The following is a 23268-nucleotide window of genomic DNA, read 5'->3' as shown; positions in this document are numbered from 1 at the left end:
CCTTCATATCTAATAAAATCTATCATAACGTGGGTAAAATGTCCATGTATCCACGTCGTAGCCAATTCTTGTTACTCTGACTTAATAAAGCAAATATGTTTAATTATTAAAATATTTTTGTTTGTAATAATTGTGTATACGTAATCTCTAAAATTATTTCTGTCTTACTTTTTGGGAAAATGAATTGTCTTACTCAACAATTCTTAAATCATTTCGATTTCTGTGTGCTGTTTAAAGACATAAATCGTGATTTGAATTAGAGTAATATAACCAACGTATGATCAGAAATATTGTCGTTTAATTAGTAATTTTTATTGTATTGTCATTTATCACTTATCAAATTTGATGGTCTGTCGAGTAGTCTTTGAGACAATGGCCAAGGAAGCTTATTAAAAAAAGTCTACTAAAGCTGAGTCAAATATTCTAGTTGTTACATTTTTACGGTAAGAATTTATTATCTTGATAATAATCGGTTTTCTGTTAATAGTTTGGTATAAGATAATGTATTCAAAGTTATTAAGTAATTTGTCAATGGTATGTTTTAATAATTCAAAAAAAGGCAAAACTACATAAACTAATGACTGCTGAGCTGCATTATATTTAACGAACATGGTACTTAGCAGTTATCATGTTATTATCTACTTTGATTGTATTTAATATTAGTTTTTGGCCTTGGTTTTCGAATGTCACGCCAAAGAATTTGAAAAGGCAAAGCTAGTTATTTATGATTAATAACAGAATAAAAGCAATACTTACTTGTTTCTGGGGGGTGACACTCCTCGTGGCCAGCTCGTTTGCATGCTGAAAAAGAGAAAAAGAAACAAAATTACAAAAATTTCACTCTTTTATTTGCCTATACGATTGGATTGATTTGCTCCAGCCGCTGCCTTATTAGGAGGTGAAAAAAAGAGTATTTCTCTCTCTTCCACGTCTACCTTTTTATTTATCTTCTCGTTTTCATCAAAATCCAATCAGAAAAAGAAAAATTCTGGGGAAAATTCATATGTAGAGATGTTAAATTTTTGAACTTTATATAGATTAATTAAAACTTTTACCACTATTATAGAACCCAATCAGAATGGCTGCATTTTTCTTATTACAAAGTTGGTATCAATAAACTTCACAACTTTTTAGTTTACTTGTCATATCATTAAAGAAAACCAAACAATTTTAATATTACTATGTTTCATAAGTGCCATTTATTTTTAGAAATGGTAAAACAGCGAATCGGACAGATCAAAAATCTACGCTGTATTTGGTGAAGATGCTGATATCTGGGATGCCAAGTTTAGAGAAGTCTTTCGAAAAAAAATTATGAACGTAAAAAAAAAAATCGAAAGCAAAATTCGACTGTAATCTCGATATAGAATAGCATATTTGCTATATCTCTGCATTAAAAACAATGTTCCGTATTCACGAGCAGTCCATTTTTTAACGGTTTTTATCCTCCAAGACGATTAAAGCGAAAGTTGCATCGAGACCTTCTCATTGATTGAAGATTGACTAGGCTTCAGTGCGGAGTGATTTTTTTTTTTTTTTTTTCATATAGGTCATATAAACCCTCAGTGTGCCGGTGTTTTTGAAAAAAAGCCCATTTGTAAGTATGTCGGGTTCGAATGCAGGGCCGCTGGATTCGAACCCGGGACCTTTACCTTACAGTGATGAGCGCCGTGTCAAAGACTAAACCTTGCGGCCACCGACGCCCCATTGCGAAGGAGTGTTATCACTGGGAAACTTCTACCAGAGACTCAAATGACAAATTCAGCATATATGAAAATATTTACTTAATACAGTATTTGTAAATATCAAACCAATGTATTAAAAAAACGCATTTTAACAAAAGAAAAGTTTTTTAAATTTAATTTTTGTAAAGCTAAATTGATCAATAAAATCGTTTTCCCAAGGGAATTTGTTGGGATTAGAGAACAATCCTTGGTATGAATTTAGATCTAAAGACTGCCAACTGACATTGCTACACACATCGTACTTTTTACACTTTTATAACCTGTACAACTTTTATTGGCGTATAACTGAAAAATTAATTAAAGTCTGTTTATTTAATAGACAAATCAAATTGTTTATCTAATCTAAGATGGGGAAACGATGAATTTAGGTCTGAAAATAGCCCAAAGACAAATAGTTTTCAATTTATTATAACTTAATAACTCGTATGTAACCGAAAAAAGTTAAAGCATCTTGTTTATTCGACAAATAAAACCGTTTTCCTAAGAGGATATGTCGGGATTGGAGAACAATCTTTTGTATGAATTTAGATCTAAAAACCGCCCGCAGACTCATTATCCACATCGTACTGTACTTCTATAACCTGTAAATGTTTCATTTACTTAAAACAGAAAAATCAATTGAAGTATTTAATAAAAACAGTCAATCCCTTAAAAACTGTTCAACCTGTCTGTCCATTAAAGCATTTCTGAAAGAAGCTTCTTTTTGGGGTAAAGAATAGTGAAAGTTGAAAAATGTATAGTAATATTGCCAGATTGATTGCAAGAAAACTAATTGAGTCAGTTCAGCATAGAGAAAAACGTAACGGGAAATTTGTTTATACTTTCATAATCTTAACCTTTTTTTAAGGCAGAACCATTTAAAGTAGTTCAGCATCAGCACCATCTTACGATATAGAAAGTCAGTATAATAACAGTGTATAAACACGAGCCAAGTTTAAAATCGTTGATATGATGATAATATCCCATTAAGGATTTAAGCATCTGAAATGTGTTTACCAACTGAATTTTAGATACTGATTTTATTTTTTTATTCATAAAATACAAAAAGAAACAATATTTAAAAAATATCGAATAAGATGAAAATAAAAGTTGAAATCGCCTGCGTTTCGTACAATTTGGAGAAGTCATCCAACACATTTCTGTTTTTCTGAATAAGAGGTTTGCATCTTTCTTTTTTCTTTTAAAAATTTGTGATAGTTAAATAAAAGCAATAATAGATTAAAAACAATTGGAGGTTATTGTAAATAATAATGATAATGTACAATGAGGTTTGAGAAACGAAACAGCCCTGTTCTTTTGGATGTTTGGTTTTAAAAACATAACTAAATGATAAAATAATAAAATTCTATACATTTGCACGACATAAGAAAGGAAAGTAACATAAAATCAAAGAATTTTTCTTTTTCGGCCAGTTCGAGCTATTAGCAATGAATGCGATAAAGCGAAAGTCGGAATGGTCGATACGTACTTTGCGGATGTGCAATGCGGTCTGCCAGACGGTGATCGCCAATCTCTGAAAGAAAATATCCAAAAATGCCACGTTATCGTCCTCCTCTTCGACACGGTTCAAACGGCTCGGGGACATTTTCTTCAAGAATACCGACCGCTTTCGTATGTCTGCATAGGGAGCAACTAACGCCGGTTCACTCAGTATCGTTTCCATAGCGACCTGCTTCGTCTCCCCTCCTAAACTTTGGGGCTTCGACTTCGAAATGATCCCTACTTGGACAACTATCGTTCGATATTCTTTTAATCCTTGATAACGGAGGGTGGGCGAGAGTTAGGGGTTGGTTGCTTGAGGTACACCCTAAAAGTTTACGTAATTGGTACGTATTAAAAATGTTGGATCTACTCTATGCGCGATGGGTAAAAAATGTGACCGATAGATTTTTCCATACATATCCACAAATATTTTTTGTTCAAATCATGTCATGAAACGTAAATGAAGACGTATTCTAGAAGTAAATATGTTCTTATTTTACAATTTTTCCATAAGCTCGAGGTATTTTCTAGAAAGTTTTGTTTTAACAGCCTTACGTTAAAGTTATACGGCGCAGAGAGCGTTAAACCGTTGAGAATATTTACTCATGAGAACTTTCCGTTTATTTAAATCCAACTTGTGATAGGATTAATGTTCCGGACGTTTGGAAATGTATGTCTTGTTCTCGTTCAGCACAAATCCAAGAAAAATACCTCGTAGGCGTTGAGTTATCGCTGAATCTATTGAATGAATAAACACAGATGTGGCTGAAATAATGAGAAGAAAAAATAATGATACGAAGAGAAGTGCCACGCTAAAACGTCGATTCATGAGAATTTGTTTAAACCTTTGTATATATGCAATAACAATAAAGAGGAATAAAGGAATGTCCAAATGGTAATGAATTGTTTTATTTCCGATCTTCGGAGATCATGAGAGCTTAAATGGATTTAAATTGAACTATTGTATCTTCTCTAGCTCAATAATTACATTTTTCAAAGAAAAAATAATCTCTGGCTTCTATTTAGACTTACATCTATACATTGAACTTTCATTTGCATTTAGATTTTAAGAAATGTTTGTAAAAGTCAATTAATCTAAAATACTTTTTTTTGCAGAAATCCAAAGCTAAGTCTTGCATACAGGATACCAATTAAAATTAACAAAAGTTTTTTTAAAATATTTTCTTTTAAAGAGGGTTCGCAAAAGCAGAGGTCATATCAACCCTCAGGGTGCTGGTGTTTAAAAAAAACAAACCATTTGTAAGTATGTCGGGTTCGAATGCAGGGCCGCTAGATTCCAACCCAGGACCTTTACCTTACAGTGATGAGCGCTGTGTCAACGCTTAAAACGTTGCGGCCACAGACGCCCCTAAACAAAAGGTTTAAGGGGTGGCTAGGGATGGGAGCATCAGAATGCGTAAAATATTTTCGATATTTATATTATATTAATCCATAAATGTTTACCGGTCATAATTGACCTTATATTTCAATTAATTATGCTTTTTATCTAAAGTCTTGGTAGAGATGAAAAAGCGTCACGAAGCGAAAAAGCGGATTCGAACCCACGACCTTCGGGCCGCTACTTAACCACTTGAGCTATTGTGACGATCTTTTCTATCGTGTTTTTGTAGATAAAAAAGAAAAATTAATTGGAATTCATATTATAATTGTATCTAAAAGACCCGTCCATTATATATTACAATTATAGACCGGTGGTAGATCTTGTCCACTAACGTTTATATGCTAAACTCATATATTTATTATGGTTGAAGCCATAATTTCAAATACTGTTAGTAGTTGTTTTCATTAGTTATCCATGTGAATCATTAGGAATAGTTTCGAAGTCTTGATGAGGGGTATACATTCCTCGAAAGCTTGACGAAGAATGTGCGTGTTTTCCTTTCTATCAAATTCGCCCCGTACTAGATCATTTGTATACAATTATACCGTTTAATTTTTTAAATTGTAATAAATAAAGTGATTTGGTGGCTCATAATATTTTGTATTCACTGTTAGCGTCTAATATGACATTACTTACTAATGATTAATTGTTTTTATTGTATTGCATACACTTTGAGTTGTTTTGAAAATTTAGACTGTAGTTTCAGCGATTGAAAACAATCAGAAAAGATCAATAAATTTCGGAAAGAGAGGAATGTTTGCAATTTAAAAAGTTGATACACCCGAAACCCAATCTAAAGAGAAAGTAGAAAGATGCCACTTCTGGCGGCACCAACTCCGAAAATATGGCGAGTCAATAAAGCAAGAAAGTTGTATCTCATTGTCAATTTAAGAGAGGGCTCAACTGGAAGGAGATTGAGAGAAATCGTAGGTGATGAGAGGGTATTGTTTGCGTGGGGGGGTCTTCTCATTCATAAATCAAGGAAGGACTGAACCTGGGTGGAGTCGGAAACGGTTGATTGATCGTAGTACCAGCTCACGAAACACAACTCGGGGATAGTCAGTTTTCCAAACTTTTGACCTTAATTATTTTAATTGGTTTCGTGAAGTTGGGACTTTTTCAGTTACTTTACGGTTCCCTCGGGAACATGCTTGTTTGGGATTGAAAAGATAAATTGTTAAGGAGTAGTTGGACGTTGAACTATTACTTGGCGTTATAGGTTAGGGGACCGCGGTGGCCGAGTGGTTACTGGTTACTGGGTCCGACTGGTATTTGTCAGGCAGTCCTACATTCGAATCCCTACTCAGCCCATGTGCTTTTAATTGATATTAGGATGAAAAAAAAATTGTAAAGCGGTTTGACTCCTCGTCCGCGACACCCACCTATATGACAGGAATTAATTTACACTGTAGAAATGTGTGGTGTTTAATCTGACTTTTTGTCTTATTACAACATTATTTATAAATTTGTGGTGCATAGTGACCGTTAGTTAATGATAATTTGGAGATGGTGAGATGTGGACTGGTGTGACGTATGTTTTAGAAAAACATTATATTTATCGTGACAACGTTTCTATCTTCATTGAGATCATCTTCAGGGCTCAAAGTGTTAGTTTTCTGTGTAGACTGTCATTATTGGGTGTCGTGTTGAGAGCCCCCACTCTGGTGGGGGGGGGCAGACCGCATCTCACGATCTCCACATAATCATTTACATTGTAGGTACATTTGTGACGATCATTAGTAGAATCATGATCCCATATTAATAATGGAAAAAAGGTATTCAACAAGACAATTCAGTTTGAACTGGAAAAAAGAAGTTTGACTTCTCAGAATAACTTATATAAAAGACTAGTGTGGATTGTGAGATGTAAAACATTATAGCGTAACATAACTTGATCAAGAACGACATTGAAGGAATACCTCGTTGATGTAACGTAATAAATGGACCAATTCAACTTCTCGGTTTAAATTGGGGGAGATCGTTACTATTCGAGGTGTGCAATCATAATCACCGTCGTGGCTTGTTAGCGTTATGGAGGCTTTGCATCTCGGGTATGATAATCTAACTCGCGTGGGGTTGTTCGTACTGTTTCCCAATGTTTTAGCTTGTATGTATTCTAGCTTCTTTTTTATTAACTCTTGTGCGACCCTTTGTCAACTTTGTTTGCGCCTGTGCTCTTCCCATTTCTCCTCGCATCCTAGTTTCGCTTCTTATTTTATCTTTTTCCTTTGCGCTGTTCCCTTTGGGTGTTTAAGCACATCATTTGGTGGTCAGACTCGTACGGCTTTCGCACGAGTTTATTCATCAAAGGTAGAAAAGAGAAGATATTTTGGAGATATGTTTTTTGTTTTCAATACACATTTTGTCTAATTTGGTGGGCGGTATGTTGGTGTTGAAACAAATTGATTTCTCATGTATGTAATCATATTTTCCCCCAGTTTCACTGGATACCCAAACCCAAATACGAGACTATCCCCAATCCAAGGTTTTCACTTTCCTCTTTTCTTTTATCTTATGGTTAGTGATCGCTTGCTTCCACCTCCAAAATTCATGCACGTACAGTCACTCTAGTAGTTTTAGCTTCCTCAGTTTTTATGTGTGCTTCCGTAAAGTTTTAGCGAGTAGAAAAACTACGCGAAAGCTGCAAGAACTGTCTTCTCTACTGCATCTATGTGTTCGTTCTGAGCACAACAGTGTTTGATTAACTAGGTTTTTTTATCACTGGTCAGCGTGATTTTGGCAATTTAGTCATCAATCGCTCTCGGGACCTGTCCCTCAGAGAAAGCCTGAGAAATCGAGTTGAGTACTCATCGTGGTAATTTAATTTACACCTTTTCATTTGTGCTTTTTTGTTGTATGTAACAGAATAACACAACATACGCAATTGTTCGAGCGGTCTGGAGCGCGTGGGCACACAAAACACACACACCATTGATTATGCAAACGACAGGATGAGCAGAGATGATCGAGCTTTTTTTCATAAAACCTCTAGCAGAGTGCTTATTGATTTTGTTATTTATTACTTTTGTACTGATGGTATGCCGATAATGTGGATAACACGTACCAATTTATATTAAGCCTTCATAAACTCCTCTGAAAAAAAATTAAAGTACAGTTTTATGCTCACGAAAATCTCACTGAATGCCACCCAATCTTATAAATGATTCAACTGTTTATTTGATTTTTCTTTAAGTTGTAATTGTTGTGCAGAATTCGCACGGATACATATTTTTGTCGAATGTGGGCGAGGCACTCGGTTCTTTAAACAGGAAACAATTGCCAGTCATAGAGTAAAAATCTATGCTAACATTTGAGTGCTATCAATTAAACCCTAGGATTGAGTGTTCCCTCTACATTAGCAAACAACTTGTGGGAAGTTCAATCACTAAAACCATCATCACCAGATTATTGATCTTTCCTAGAGAGATTGTATATTATGTACCAATTGGCTGTAAGAAAAAATTAATGAAAAATTAAGATTGAACCATCATCCGATAATTTATACAATTCCATTTTGTCTGTTTATCAATAACAAATTTTGATGAATTTAATGAAACAGCGGAAGAAATTCCGAATCATTTACATGCCAAAGTTTTATCATCATGGCCAGATTATTAATCTTTTCTAGAGGGATTGTACATTATGTACCAATTGGCTGTAAGAAAAAAATAATGAAAATATTAAGATTGAACCATCATCCGATAAGTTATACAATTCCATTTTGTCTGTTTATCAATAACAAATTTTGATGAATTTAATGAAACAGCGGAAGAACTTCCGAATCGTTTACATGCCAAAGTTTTATCATCATGGCCGGATTATTAATCTTTTCTAGAGAGATTGTACATTATGTACCAATTGGCTGTAAGAAAAAAATAATGAAAAGATTAAGATTGAACCATCATCCGATAAATTATACAATTTCATTTTGCCTGTATATCAATAACAAATTATGATAAATTTAATTAAACAGCGGAAGAACTTCCGAATCAGTTACATGCCACACTTTTTTCATGGGCGGAATGTAAAAATAAACATGTAATGATTTTTTTGGCGGAGAAAGTATTTGTGGTTTAAACCGATGATACAGCAATCTCGAAGTTGCTCGAATTTACGTAAGAGGATGATACCAATTTAATCTAATATAATTATTTCATCCTTATATACGTCAGAAAATACTTGGCTGTTTAAACTGTTCTATGGGTCTGATCCCGTACAACATGTAAGTTTATAAACATTTACAATGTTACAGCTTTTACAGTATAGCATGTTTTCTTATTTTAAAACTTTTATTGGCGTGATATATTGCGTGTTGAGACCACAAAGGAAAAAAATCGTCGTATACAATTTTAAGGTCGGAACGGAAAACAACCAAAACATAGAATTCTGCGGCTTTGAATGGACAGGAAAAGTTCCACGTGATAAGGTGGCTGCAGGAATTTCGGCCGGAATCCCGATACGATCATTTTGTTAAGAGCATGTTATTTACAGACCCTTTCAAACAAATACAGCCACAGCCTACTAAGAAACCGACTATGTAAGAAAGAGGGTCGACTGAAGGTGTATTCAGGTACTTTTACAACTTCATCGTAAATACAGGGAATTTTCAGTTTCACGGGTGTGAATAAAGGCAGAAGTCGATAGCGGCTTGGAAAACTGACGAGCGCCTTCATTACAGCGATCATGCAATCCCGCAGTTTATACTCGTGATGCATTCCTGCCTACGTGGTTTAAATATAAGGTAACATGTCTTCTCCTTCTATTTAAGACTGGTCTTGACAAATATAAAAACATTTTTCAACATGCAGTTTGACCATTTATGTTCACTGTTTCTTTTGTACAAAAATAGCGTCAGTTGTTCCGAAAACATCAAACATAGGCAGACGAAAATGATCGGAAACGACCAAACAACTGGTTCAACACACGCAGTCGCCAAGATGAAATAAAAAATCATTTGAATCATTAAATTATTAATTTAAAAATAACGTAATTTGTTTCCAAGATCCACAATTTATCGAAGTCATGTGAACAAATATTTTTGTGTTAATTTAGTCAAAGGTTTTTTAAAATTTAAATTAAAGAATAAAAGTAAGTTCACAACTCACAATAACTGTATCTACTTATATTTAATCAAGTACTTTCATGAATAAAACAAAATCAGAAGAATTAACTCTACACATTATTTATGTGTGTTCTGTGGGGTGATGTACCAGCAATCTTGGTTGGTACAGGTTACTTTGGCTTGCCAATCCTCGCTGAATTAGTCTGTCAGTTACGTTTCGGCATTTTGTCATCTTCAGGGTTCGGTCTGTGAGATTTATGTGAAGTCTAGACTCTTTTAAAAGGTCATGTAGAGTGGAGTGTTATCTTTGTTTGTCATTACCTTATTGATTAAATTTGTTGAGGATTAAATCTGTTGTATATTCATTTTTCGTCCTTTTTGGACGTCGTTTCGTGTTGTTGAAATTCCTAATATGTAAAATAAATTAGTTAGTTTCTTTCCCTATGTATGTGAACGTGGTTCATTTAGTGTTTTCCAGATGTTTAGTGATGTTGTCATTCTTAATTTTTTAAATAGTATTCGGCTTGTTTTGTCAAATTGTAGTTTGTTGCCAGGTTTTAGTGATCGTTCAGTCTAGGAAATTTATACTGTTGATTTCTACTTTTGTCATAAACTTGAATTTTGGGTAAGTAGTTAAGTGTGTCTTTATGTCGTTGTTGGTTATGAACCGCTAAACATGTCTTTTACTTTAATTTCTTCATTAATTAGTTAATATAATAATTTGGAAATATTAGTATTTGTTTTTCTAGATGCAAAATTTGTTGAATAAGTAATTTTTTCTCATTAGAGAATAATAGGCATTAAAAAAGAAAAATGTACTAACATGGGATCAAGTAATTTGGTTTTGAAAAAAAGAAGAAAGAAATTCGCTTTATTCTTTACATATGTACCTGCATTTCAGAAAGAAATATTGCAAATTTTTGTATTAAAAAACAAAAAAATAAATTTAAAAAACCCAGAAAACACAAAGGAAATTTACATCAAAATTCTCAAACCGGAAATTAGAAAAGACATGTCTTTTTTCAAATTTGGTCATAAAAAGCAAAAAAACTTTTACGTGAACTATCTTTGCCTCGTGTGTTGAATTCACAGGACCAAAATTGATCATATCACAGCTACTACGGTTCAGGCATGTGCGCTATCATGATGAAAGTATCAAGCCGCCACACTATGTACATGTATATTTTCAAACCGTTATATATTCTTAATTTCTGAGATGAGATAGCGATAAACTAAAATGTTCCAAACTGTTATAAAAACCTCGCACTAAAAGTTGTTTATTTAATGCTTATGAAATATAATTGACTTCACAAAAGTATGTAATTATAAAATAGCATCAACACAATTTCAGCAGAAACTGGCAATATAATGTAGAGAAGAATTCCCTAACTTCCTGTAGGGACATAGTTTTAAGGAAATTATATACATACCTATATACATGAGGGCATGGAATGTCTTGGCCATTAAAACGCCATTTGAATTATAATATCACACATGATAACTGCATATTTTATTAGAGGAGAATACGTGGTGTTAATAAAACCAAATTGCCCAAGCAAGTGTCAATTTAAGCGCGGTTTGAACATTTTCAATATACTGAATGCTCATTCCAATTATAATTTGATTCGATTCCTAAGTCTCATTTGTCTCTCACGTGGATCTTGGTATGTAATAAACGGCCGATTTGCAATTCTAAATGGTCGATTTTTCCCCTTTTAACAGCTAAACACCTCACGAACGTGGATGCTTCATCTTAATTCCCTGCTTGGGTCTTCCCGGAGGCGGTTCAACACTCTTTTCGGCTCGGAGAATTTCAAACGAGCCAGCTAAAACGAAACGGCCGAGATAAAACCATCTCCGAATTATCGCCCCACCATGCGAAGGTGGAAAGAGAAAATTACAACTCTCTTCAAATTCGCTAAAAAATTGCTTACAGGGTGGAGATTAATTATAACATTAATTTGATCAAAACATGTGATAGGATTAGAGATAAATAGATAGATATATAAGAAAGGAAGGAAGGAGAGAGAAAGAAAGAGTGTGTGTGAGTGTGTGAGTGAGTGAGTGAGTGAGTGAGTGAGAAAGAGAGAGAGAGAGAGAGAGAGAGAGAGAGAGAGAGAGAGAGAGTGAGAGAGAGAGAGGAGAGACTTGTCTCCAGTTTCAGTATAACTGTTATTAAAAATTTAGAATAACTAATAATAATTTTGTTGTAAAGAAGACTGCTCGCTTCCTCTGAATGAATCCGGTCACTTTTAAATAACTGTTTGCCATCTGCCGCCTTTTAAGGATCAAGTTGCGCCATTCGGCGCCGACATGAATTAATGTGAAACTAATCCAATTGGGGCATTCAATTTACTTATGACGCAAATGTCGCACACACGACACGCACTGCTTTTAATTCTATTTTCATCCAGAGAAAAATGCCACATAAAGAAAATCATATATCGTGTAAAGACCATTACGAAAATTTTCCGCTAAATGCCATTAAAAATATAAAAACAATTCTATTTATTTGTATTTATAATTAAAACCCGAATATAAATCACGACGTGCAGATGTGAAAGGAAGTAAATAAAGACGTGGAAATGAAAATTTTGAAACTCTGATTTATAAGACTGATAAAACAGAGCGGAATGCATATATTTGTCATGTATTTGCGAAAACACGACATGGTTGAATATTAAGCGTTCCCTTAGAGCAAACTTGAACGTGTAATGTAAAATCCGGCTCCAGGAGCTGTCAAAAGATGGAAAGAAGACAAGAGACATTTACAAAAGGCATTCAGAATGTCAGAAATTGTCTAAAGCGATGATTTCTTGAACTTCCTCGTGTATATTCTCATGAGCTGACACGTTTCATTAGGATTCAGATATTTTTGCGTAAAATCACTTACACCTAATATTGGTCGAGTTCTACCAAATGATAAAAATAACATTATTTCTTCTCTGACATTTTTAATCTGCATTTTTCTTAACAAGTGATTCGCTTTGTAGTGACACGTCGTGAAATATCCTTATTGATTTAACATAGGCTTGCTATTTCTCAATTTTACTATTTGAATTTTATTTATGACATTGTAGGTCAGGTTTTAAGAAAGAATTTGGCAGTATTGTTTATTAAATGGTATATAATAGTAGTTTTAGAGTCCTAATGCTTTATTTTTTCAAAATCTAAAACTGAACTGATAAAAACAAAAATAAAATATTTTTTATTTTACGATTAAACTACTAAATGACTGTAAAATACTTAATATCTTGATGTGATTGATATCAGCCTTAATTTTATAATTAAAGTTTAAAAAAATCAGGCATAAGGCAAATTCGAAAGAGAGAAAAATACACAGTTCTTTTATCAAGCTTCCAAGGAAAAAATCTTCTTCATCAGTAGTTTCAAACTTTTAAACTAGTTGTTTCTAGTTTCAGTGAAGATAATATGTAAGTCGAAAGTTTGACGAATGAACAGACTGTTTTTCTTTCTTTCAATTTTTCCTTATCCTGGAAAAAACTGATGCCAGACGTATATTGTTATTCATTTATTTTATTTTATTTTAACGAGGGTTCGCAACTGCAGAGCTTATATCAACCCTCGGATTGCCGGTGGTTTTGAAAAAAAAAGGCGATTTGTAACTATGTCGGGTTCGAGAATGCAGGGCCACTGGATTCGAACCCGGGACCTTTTACCTTACAGTGATTAGCACCGTGTCAACGCCTAAACCGTTGCGGCCACCGACGCCCCTATATATTGTTATTTATTTCAACTTTACATATTTTTACCGTTACCTTAATTACAACATACATATATTAATTTAAACCAAATTAAATGAAATCAGAAATTCATGAGTTTTAATAAAAATTATTTAGTCGTGATGATTTGAAAGAAAATTTATCAAAACACCGTAATATCATTTAGTGATAGAATAAATTTAACTAACAATTTATTACATGGCTTTGCTTTTAATTAAGGGCAAAGCTCTGTAAAAAATTGTTATTTAATATTTAATAACGTAGTAAAGATACTTATAGTTCCAAATAAACAATAAAATTCGAGTGTCCGGGTTTTTGATTGTATAAAAAAATTAATTTTTTCTCGCCAATTATCAATTTTTAATCAAATTTACATTTTTTCCTTTAAAAAAACTGTAACCTTGTGATCAAAACTGTTCATTGTTTCAGTCTTTAAAGTAAGAAGTTGTTTAATTGCTATTTATACAACTTTGATTTCGTTTACGGTGTTTTACTTAAAATGAGTATGTTGGAATTAATATGAATTTAATAATACATATTGTTTGGAAAAAATACGAGTGTTCTTTTTTTTGTCTTTGTGTATATATATGTACACCAGTATTTAATATCTATCAGTTTTGTCGTAGTTTCTTGAATGCATGTTTAAAAAAATTACACTCCATCACTTTTACTCATATCATACTCGGAATAAATTCTATTATTCTTTAGTTATCAAAATTTCATTTTTTCATGTTTTTCTATCATTCATATTCTGTAACTTTGCAATAAGATTTTTGTACAATTTCTATATAAATATACACATTTTTGACCGTATACTTATTTAAAAAGCATCCAACTTAAATATTAATAAGTATGATTAATTATTATTTTAATCAGAACTTGAATTGACGCATAATTTAATAATTAGACCAGCCAAGTTTTACGAGATATTAATTATTTCAGTTTACTATACCCTGTAAAAGTTAAGAATTGGTGCGTACAATTGAAACATTTCAAGTATTGAAAATAACAACGACTGGCTGTTTTACTTAGTATTAGACGGTTCAAAACCACTTAGCATAATTCGCGTTCTAAATGTAAATTCGGTTTTACTTCGGCTTTCAAAAATATAAATCCAAGTTAATTATCTTCTCAGTGGGTTGTAAAAAGAACATAATCTCAGAAGACCAAGGGTGTGCATTCCAACGTTTTCGCCTCCGGTTACGAGGGCCATTTTCAAAAGGCTCAAGGCTAATGGCTCGTAAACCTTTATTCAATCGAAACCATTATTTACATTGTAATTAAACGATATGAAGTGGAATAATATTTTCACGTTCGTATTCGTGTTAACAAAAAACACAGCAATAGCACGTATCGATTGTTAAACAACAACATAAAAGAAAAACGGATTCATCGTTGGTTAGGCCGTGTTTAAAACAAAAGGACAAAGTAAAACCATCAATATTCTACCGACGGATGATCGGAAACCGAGACAATTGGGACCATAAAGCGAAAACACACGCGCTCCGGCCTGATTGGAATGACATGAAAACGAGGATGATTTTTTTAGAAAAAAGAAATAAAAAAGAAGGGCTTGAATACTAAAAATGTATATCCAAATTAGAAGACGACCAATTAACCATGATTCCTGGTCCGAAATTGGATCTTATGTAGCACTTACTACATGCACATCACCTATTTTTACTCATGAAATGATAAAGGCTTGGACAACCCAATACCTGGATTTTCTGGTAATGAATGGTAGAAAGGAGGCACTCTTCACACAAAATGGTGTGAAAAACCGTATTACAAAGCAAAATATGCATAGCAATTAAAAAAGACCACCTGATCCTTTAACCACATTTTATATATTTTTATTTTTTCTTATTATACTTTTTTGCTTACCATTATTTCATTTATAATGACACGTGAAGAACAGAATTCCATAAATGTATTTATACACAGGCAACCGTGATCCTGGAGGTAGCTAAATGAGCCTTCATCAACCACTTTTAAGATCGGACTTCACGGAAGAATTTCATGAGATGCATTTATTAAAATTGGACTCGAAGACAGATTGCGATAAACTGTTAACAAAACGTTGATTTCTATAAAATAATAATCACAACTTGACCAACCAAATTAGCTGAAATTATGGGCTAGGGATGGACTATTGGAGGAGAATTGTTAGGTCAAAGTGTCCTACTTCACTCATCGAGTTCATAAAATTGTTTAAACAAAAATACTTTAAGCCCAAAGAATTTTTAAAGCAAAACTCCTTGAAGTGGGTACCAAAGGACCTAGTATTTGTGTCTCACATTTAAGTTTTTTCCATATCATGTATATTAGACCAAAAGAAGCTAAAAGAAGTTTAAAATACACTCTGTAGCTTCTGGTCAAAAAGAAAGTCCGAAGTATTTGTGTCTCATTTCTTTGATATCCATTTCAGCTGTTTTTCATAGTCCAGTCTATTAGGCAAAATGAAGATAAAGAAGTTTTAAAACAAGACTCGCTGCAGCTTCTGGTCATAAGATCGGAGTATTCGCGTGTCATTTTTTTACGTTAATTTCAGTTGTGTCCAGAGTCCAATACATTTGACAAAATGAACATAAACAGCTTTAAAACAAACCATAGCATCTAAAAACCTAAAAACTTTTGGGAACAGGGAGCAATGAATTTTTCTGTCACGTGATGGAAATAGATTGGCAATGCTCAACAGTTACTGTAGTAATAAACCGACAATACTTCGTGGCCAACACAATAAAAATTCAAACGAACATCCCAGTCAAAAACATTGAATGAAGCAAGAAAAATGATTATATAAAAACTCATTACATGAACGAGATTTGAAATTGCTAACATTTTAAACACAATAAATGTTTAAACAAGAATCTATTCATTATTGATATTTATGATGATTTTATCAAAGAAAAATTACTGTATATTCATTTTGTTAATTTGTTGAAGGCGTGGGGAGCGGTCAAGAGTGAGGTAGTTTATAAAAATACCTTTTTCATTTTTCAAATAGGTGATTTTCTAAACTACCTCATCCTTGACCGCCCCTCACGACTTCAAGAAATTATGAAACAACAGGTCACTAATAAACACACAATAATTTTGTTGGTGTCCTTTTTAGATGTCCTCATCTGTCATCCGATTTAACACAACTTGACTATTTTAAATTTAAAAAACAGTGTCTACGCCAATCATAACCCAGCAACCTTAGTTGAAAAACTGCGGCAAAAGATAGAAAATAATTGCCTATCCTTCTCCCTTGTCTCTATCGCTCTGAGCACCGGTGAAGAGTGGTTAAATGAGCAAATCTTTATGTCATTACGCAAGGCAGGCAGTTCGAACATGAAATATGAATAATAAATAGCAAACCAAATGACCTTAAATTTGAAATTGGTTTCAGCGTAAAAAATCTTAAAAATGAATAGGGAATAGAATGTATAGGGTCCTGTTTGAAATGTTGAAGTTGAACAAGGCCTGGTGTACCATTTTTCTCCAAAAAAGGTAAAAATTAGAAACTAGAGTAAAAAATATTAAATACGTATTTTTTTACAGTGTCATTGGTCCAAGAGAAATTCAGCAGGGCCATCTAAAAATACACCCTGTACAAGCGAAAATGTTAATCTACTGTTGTTGAAAGGCACGAAACCAATATGTACAAAAGTTATCTTAAGCTTAGCTTTATATTCTACATTTTTAAACATTTGGAGTAAGGTGGAGATCCGGGTTTAAAAGAGAAACCCTAAAAGGAAAATCAATGGATTGGAATAATGGCAGTTTGAGTGGTTTTCCGGGCGGAATAATAGCAGGTGACAGATCCAACTGTCAAATGCTGTCTTTTCAGTTTGAACAGATTACGGAGTAATCGATGTTCCGATAAATACGGAAGTAGTGATCCTCCGTCCTAAAATAGAACATTGTTTATTTCTTTAATATATTGATTCTAATTGTCTCTTTTTTGTAATTTTTTGTTCGCGAGTCTAGAATGAAATATGAAAGCCTCGGCGTAATGTACTATGTTCATAACGCAGTAACCCTAATCCATTGTTTCTTGTCCATCACGAAATAATTCTCGACGACCTCAGGCGAAACTGTCGGCACGAATGGGTCTTTAAGACGATAAATTCACTAAAAGCTTTCACGCGGCTTTTTCCCACTCGATTTTTGGTTTCTTTTAGCAATCTCTACTCATGGATCTCGTCGAATGTTACAAAAGACATTTTACAAAAAGAAAAAAAAGGCCAAATAGCTGATCAGATAATTTTCTAGAGGGATTACCAAGTGTCAGTCACATTATTTCCTGATTCAAAGCTTACTTCTGAAAAATTAAAAGTTTAACATAATTCAACTAGTCTGATAGTATTAAAACTTATTTAATAATTAAACGTGTAACTATATTTAATTATAATGATGCCCAATGATGTAAACCTATGAACATACTCAAAACTCTTTTAATACTCGTTCGTAAAAGTGCTTGAATACCGTTTGAAGATTTGACCTAAGTCAGTCTTCAAATTACTGTAAGCATGCGTGTTAAGAATGAAAAATATTGTTGTCACTGGTCACATAATGGGTCTACACTCACAGGTCTCGAGGACACTCAAATGTGTTTTGGCTTTGCGTCATCTTCAGTGAGGAATCAAGGTGTACATTACATTAAACATTAGATATAAGCTTTATATGTAATTGGTCAAGTGGACCACGAAATTAATGAATTTATATGTAAGGTTTTGGTTGAAATGAAAAAGCTAGTTTGGTTAGTTTGGTAGTAGCTAGCGAGATTCTAACTTGTAATCTGTATACTGAAATGCGTACTTGCGTATAAAATGTGCACACTTTTAGATAATGAAGAAATAAAGCCGAAGCTACTAATCACTGAAAAGCTATCATATTCTAGACAATTTCAAGAAAAGCCATGCAACAAAATGTACAAACTTTAAACTCATTTTGGTATTCCATTTTTTTGGAAAAATTTAATAAACCCGCGGGTGAAGACGGACCCAATAAGTAACCCAGTACTGGTTCAACATTATTTTGATATATTATTTGCAGCTGTGAACACTTGAGCTATCGTGACTTCGATCCACTACCCATCTCAACCTACCTTTTGAATCGTTCCTCCTTTTTGCCATTTTTCATTTCAACCAATAACTTACATAAAAAATTAATTAATTGAAAGAAGTTATTTGGTCAATCGGACCACGAAATAATGGATTAGATATAAGAATGGTTTTGGTTCATCATCTCTCTCTCTCCCTCTCTCACCCTTTGTCTTTCTCTCTCCCTTTCTTTCTCTTTTCGTCTCTCTCTAAAATCAGTATGAGACCCTATGAGACCCAATACCAAATTTGTTCACCAACTCGCAGTGTTTGTTTTCTGTGTACACTTTGAGTGAGTACAAATACTTTGGTTGAATCTAAAATTTCTAGTATCGTACCAATTTATTTTTTTCACATCCTATAAGTATTTGTATAATTCAAACAATGTTTAGATATCCCAGGCCCTGAAGATGATCTCAACAAAGATCGAAACGTTGGCACGATAAAGAAAATGTTTTTCTGAAACCTACGTCACACCAGACCGCATCTCACGATTTCCACATAATCATTACCGCTTACGGTCACTAAACACCAAAACAATATGCTCAATTATGGCTACTAAGTAAATATGGAGTAGGGTCTTATGTTTATACGATCGAGGAATGCGGAAGCCAAGTTCATTTCATATTTTATTCTGGCTATCAAGTCTCCGTAAGCTTGAATCTTTTTTAACTGATACAGTGATACAAAGGGGGTATTATTTTTTATTAAAATCTAGATTGATTGTACTTCTTATATTATGTTTTTTTTGTTTGTTAGAGACAAAAATTTCTGTAAATTTGAAAAACCACATCTGGCAATGCCGTTATCACTACTTGCAACTTCTTTGCCAGTATTTTGTCCGTTGTCAAAATATCATAGAATTTTTTTTAAAAGTACGATAACAATATTTACTCCGGAGTTAGAACATTACCACATAGCTACGTAAATGTTTTTAGGTTCAGGAAGTTATTTTCATTTACAACACAGTATAAGATCATTTTTATTTAAGGAAGACAGTTTTGTTCCCTTATGTCATCGGGAGAAATGAAATGAAATATTCCATTGTTGATAGTACTATTTTAATTAAAATCAGGTAAATAGTTGACTTTGTTACCTGACCGAGATCTATACCTAATTACCAGAAGACCGCTTAGCCGTGTGAAAACTTAAACGCTGAACATACTACGTTAAAAAAAGTAATTTTAGCCGAGTCTTACCTATAATAGGCATTTCAGACAATAGCTTATTCAGAAAGCAGTTGATACTGAATATGTAATATATCCTTAATGATTAAGGTATAAAATTGGCATGGGCCCTAAAATTCATCGAGACGTTGGAATTTCTTTCATTGCGATTCATCTCCAGAATCCTATACCGACATTCTTCAAAAGCGGACCTGACTTACCGCATTTCGAGTTATTAAAATTATGCGCGTATTTTAATGGCGCAGTTGGTCGGCGAATGTTCTTTTTTTCGCCGTTCCTCGAACGGCTTTAAGGATTTAATAACCGGGTCGCCGTTCCGAAACTGGATAATTGAGCTGTCTAGATGGATGATTTAATAAATCATTATAGTAAGATATTCAAGACGAGTGAAATTATTGTTTATGAACGTTCTGAAAGATTCAGACAACGATTGCTCGTTAGGCTGTTCCTTTTGCAGTCGCCTTGAAACTTTATCGGAAAAGAGCGTGACGTTGAATATTTTTTTCTGGTTTTAAGCCAGATTATCGATAAATTAATAAATCCAAGCAATAAATAAACGAATAAGTAAAAAAAAAGACGTTAAATATGTTTAGTAGATAAATTACTCCTTCAGAAAACAACTGGTTACATCATTCGAATGCTATTTACAGCGGTGAACATTCGACGAGATGTAAAACAGTCGGAAATATCTTTCTAACTTGCGTTACCAGAAAAAAATGTCCTCGTGAATTATAGGATACTATAAAATGAAACGATGTGTGATATTCAGCAAGCTAGATAAGAAAGAACGAAAAATCTCTTTCTTGATTTGAGATATCGAATACAGCATTTTGCTATTGGTTATAGGTTTGTGTTTATTAGATCATTAGATGGGATATTTAAAAAAAAGACAATAGTATGAGTGAGTAGATGGTATATGGCGGAATATAGAAACGTATAATCATTGTAATCAAAGGTTGAATATCAATAAATGATTTAGTTCCAATGATTTTTCATTTTTATTATTATTCAGTACCGCCAATAATGTATACCGAATATCGAAAAAATCGAGAATCCTCTAATGTGTAGTGATTAGTGACCGTTAATCGATAATTATTCAGAAATCGTGAGATGCGGTCTGGTGTGATGTAGGTTTCAGAAAAACGTTTTCTTTATCGTGCCAACGTTTCGATCTTTATTGAGATCATCTTAAGGGCCTGGGATTTACAAAGATTGTTTTCATTTAACAACATTTAGGATAATATATTTTTTATATTCAATCAAAGTATTTCTACATCCTAAATGTATTTGTCAAATGTAAACAATGTTTGTAAATCCCAGGCCCTGAAGATGACCTCAATAAAGATCGAAACGTTGGCACAATAAAGAAAATGTTTTTCTGAAACCTACATCACACCAGACCGCATCTCACGATTTCTAAATAATCCTCTTAATTTTTTATTTCCTTGTTTGAACTTATTGGGTTGACAGTTGTATCAATTAGTTTTGCATTGAATGTATACAACACATAGAATGTATGGGTTGGTTCATATCAAATCTATCTACAGGTTATTGTGATAGTTTTAAAAGTTGGTCAGTAAAAACGGTCGGTTTTCCCATTGAATTCATACAAAAACAATTTGATTTTTTTTTTTTACCACGAAACAGCCAGATTTATGTCTCACGTTAAGCCACCGTTTAAAATCCACAACAGTAAAGGCTGGCAAAAAGAAATCCCCGAGCCGGAAAGATTATTCAGCCGGAAAATTATTTATACCCCTTTATAAACGATAAATAAGATAAAATCTTTTATTTTGTTAATTAATTTACAAAAATGAATAACAAAAAGGAGTAAATAATGAGGGATTTGATTGTAAGGACTAGGAGAATTAATCGCCTAAAACAATCAATCGTTTAAAATTTATAACAGTTGAGAAAATTAAAAAAAGCCTCATTTATCTTAGAATAATATATTAATTACATTTTGTTATCTTCTGTCGTGAATGTAATAATTTTTCCATTTAAATTACAGCAAGTTTTTGTCCTTGTTGCTTAATTTTGAGATATTAGAGAATCATTACTTACTTATGTTTAATGTTTATAAAATTAATATTTAAAATCATTTAAATATCAAAGTTCGGTTTTAAAGCTATTAAATTGATGTAATAACAAGTAGGATCTTCAAAATGTTTTTTTTTCTAACCCTAAGATACAGTATATATTAAATGGAACACTTGTTTAAAAAACATTATTTTCAGTATGCATTTATGTATTATCGAAAGTTGATATATCGACGTTATACCCGATAAAATAATAATTTCACTGTCATAAAATTAAAAATTGTTCTTTCACTTGTATGTCGATAGGACTTAAACATGTTTTAGTTGATGTAAATAATTAAATTAGATTGAAATTAAATAAAATAGATTAACAAGGGAACGCTAGGGACGTTGTATCATCGATTTCAATGAAACTTTTGAGCCGAGAAATTTTTTAAAAATAATTTACAACTTATTTAAAACATCCCCTTTCTGCCTTTATCGTGCTTGCATTTATATGCTTATTTATATCAGTGGCTTTGTTTTTTAACTAGAAAATTTTGCCAGAAAGGGAAAAAACTACAGAATATGCCTTCTGTTGGTGTAAAGGTCTATGCAGGCTGATAGGGCTTCTACTCCTGGGAGAGGAAAAGCCAAGACCTGAAATATACCCACGGGAGCCTTTTGGGGGTCACATAAAAAGCCGTACGCTTAACCAAGAGCTTCAAATAGTAATGGAGATTGCACAACAGACCAATTTTGGTCGCGGTGTGTAAGGTCATAAACTGGGCGACTGTTTCTAACCTTACCTAGAAAATAAAATGCCGGATTTATTAAATCGGAATAAATATAAAAAAGATTGTAAAAACGAAAACACGCTTCCAATAAAGAAATGCAAAAAATTTGTTTTTGAACAACGAATAGGGTTAGTTTTAAACACTCTTTACATCTTTAAAATATGAAGTTTATGTCAATAAAAAATAGTCATTGTTTTCCGATGTCAGGTGTTCCATTTGAAAATTCACAGCACCTCTGGATTTTGTCCAAATGTTATTACAACCGTTATAAAGGTTGGGTTAGAAAGGTCTTCTTCGAGTTTAAAAACAATATATTGATTTGCTTTGGAGAAGCACGAAAATAATTAAACGAAAAATTCCTAGCTATCTGTAATTATTTTATGTCGCGCGACGTAGCAAAATAGATTAAGATATTTTAAAAAATTGATATTCATTTTCTGAACTCCAAAATATCCCCGAATACAAATGTTTTGGAAAAAAATGTCTTTTCTATCAATATTTTCGCTTTTCTTAATTCCTTCGATTTACCGTAATTAGAGAAATAAAATAAAACTACAATTTTTTTTGTTGCATTCAGCCTTGTTTTTCTCACTTATACTGTCTTATTCTGTACCTTGTAGACAGAAAGAAAAGAGATTAAGCTTGACAAAGGTTGTAATAACATTGAATTTGTCCAAATTCAGATGAGTCGTGAATTTTAAAAAGTGGAATACCGTACACGGGCAAGAAAAAAAAATCTCCC

General features: G+C 33.0%; 1 protein-coding gene across 10 annotated transcripts in view; it reads right to left on the bottom strand.

Moving 5' to 3' along the window:
* Window positions 1-23268, bottom strand: part of LOC106667887 (tensin) — a 302717-nt gene that overhangs the window by 114753 nt on the left and 164696 nt on the right. For 6 of the 10 annotated variants that reach the window (XM_024226959.1, XM_024226962.1, XM_024226966.1 and 3 more), the window contains one exon: window positions 757-801. In XM_024226959.1, the coding sequence (XP_024082727.1) occupies window positions 757-801 (45 nt within the window). Of the gene's footprint in view, window positions 1-756; window positions 802-3213; window positions 3424-23268 lie in introns of those variants that run through there. The other 4 variants (XM_024226958.1, XM_024226961.1, XM_024226965.1 and 1 more) reach the window with 1 other exon arrangement.

This window comes from Cimex lectularius, unplaced genomic scaffold, assembly GCF_000648675.2.
Source record: "Cimex lectularius strain Harlan isolate CLEC.00 unplaced genomic scaffold, Clec_2.1 scaffold149, whole genome shotgun sequence".
NCBI classification, from domain to species: Eukaryota; Metazoa; Arthropoda; class Insecta; order Hemiptera; family Cimicidae; genus Cimex; species Cimex lectularius.
This window is presented reverse-complemented; position numbering and strand designations above follow the sequence as displayed.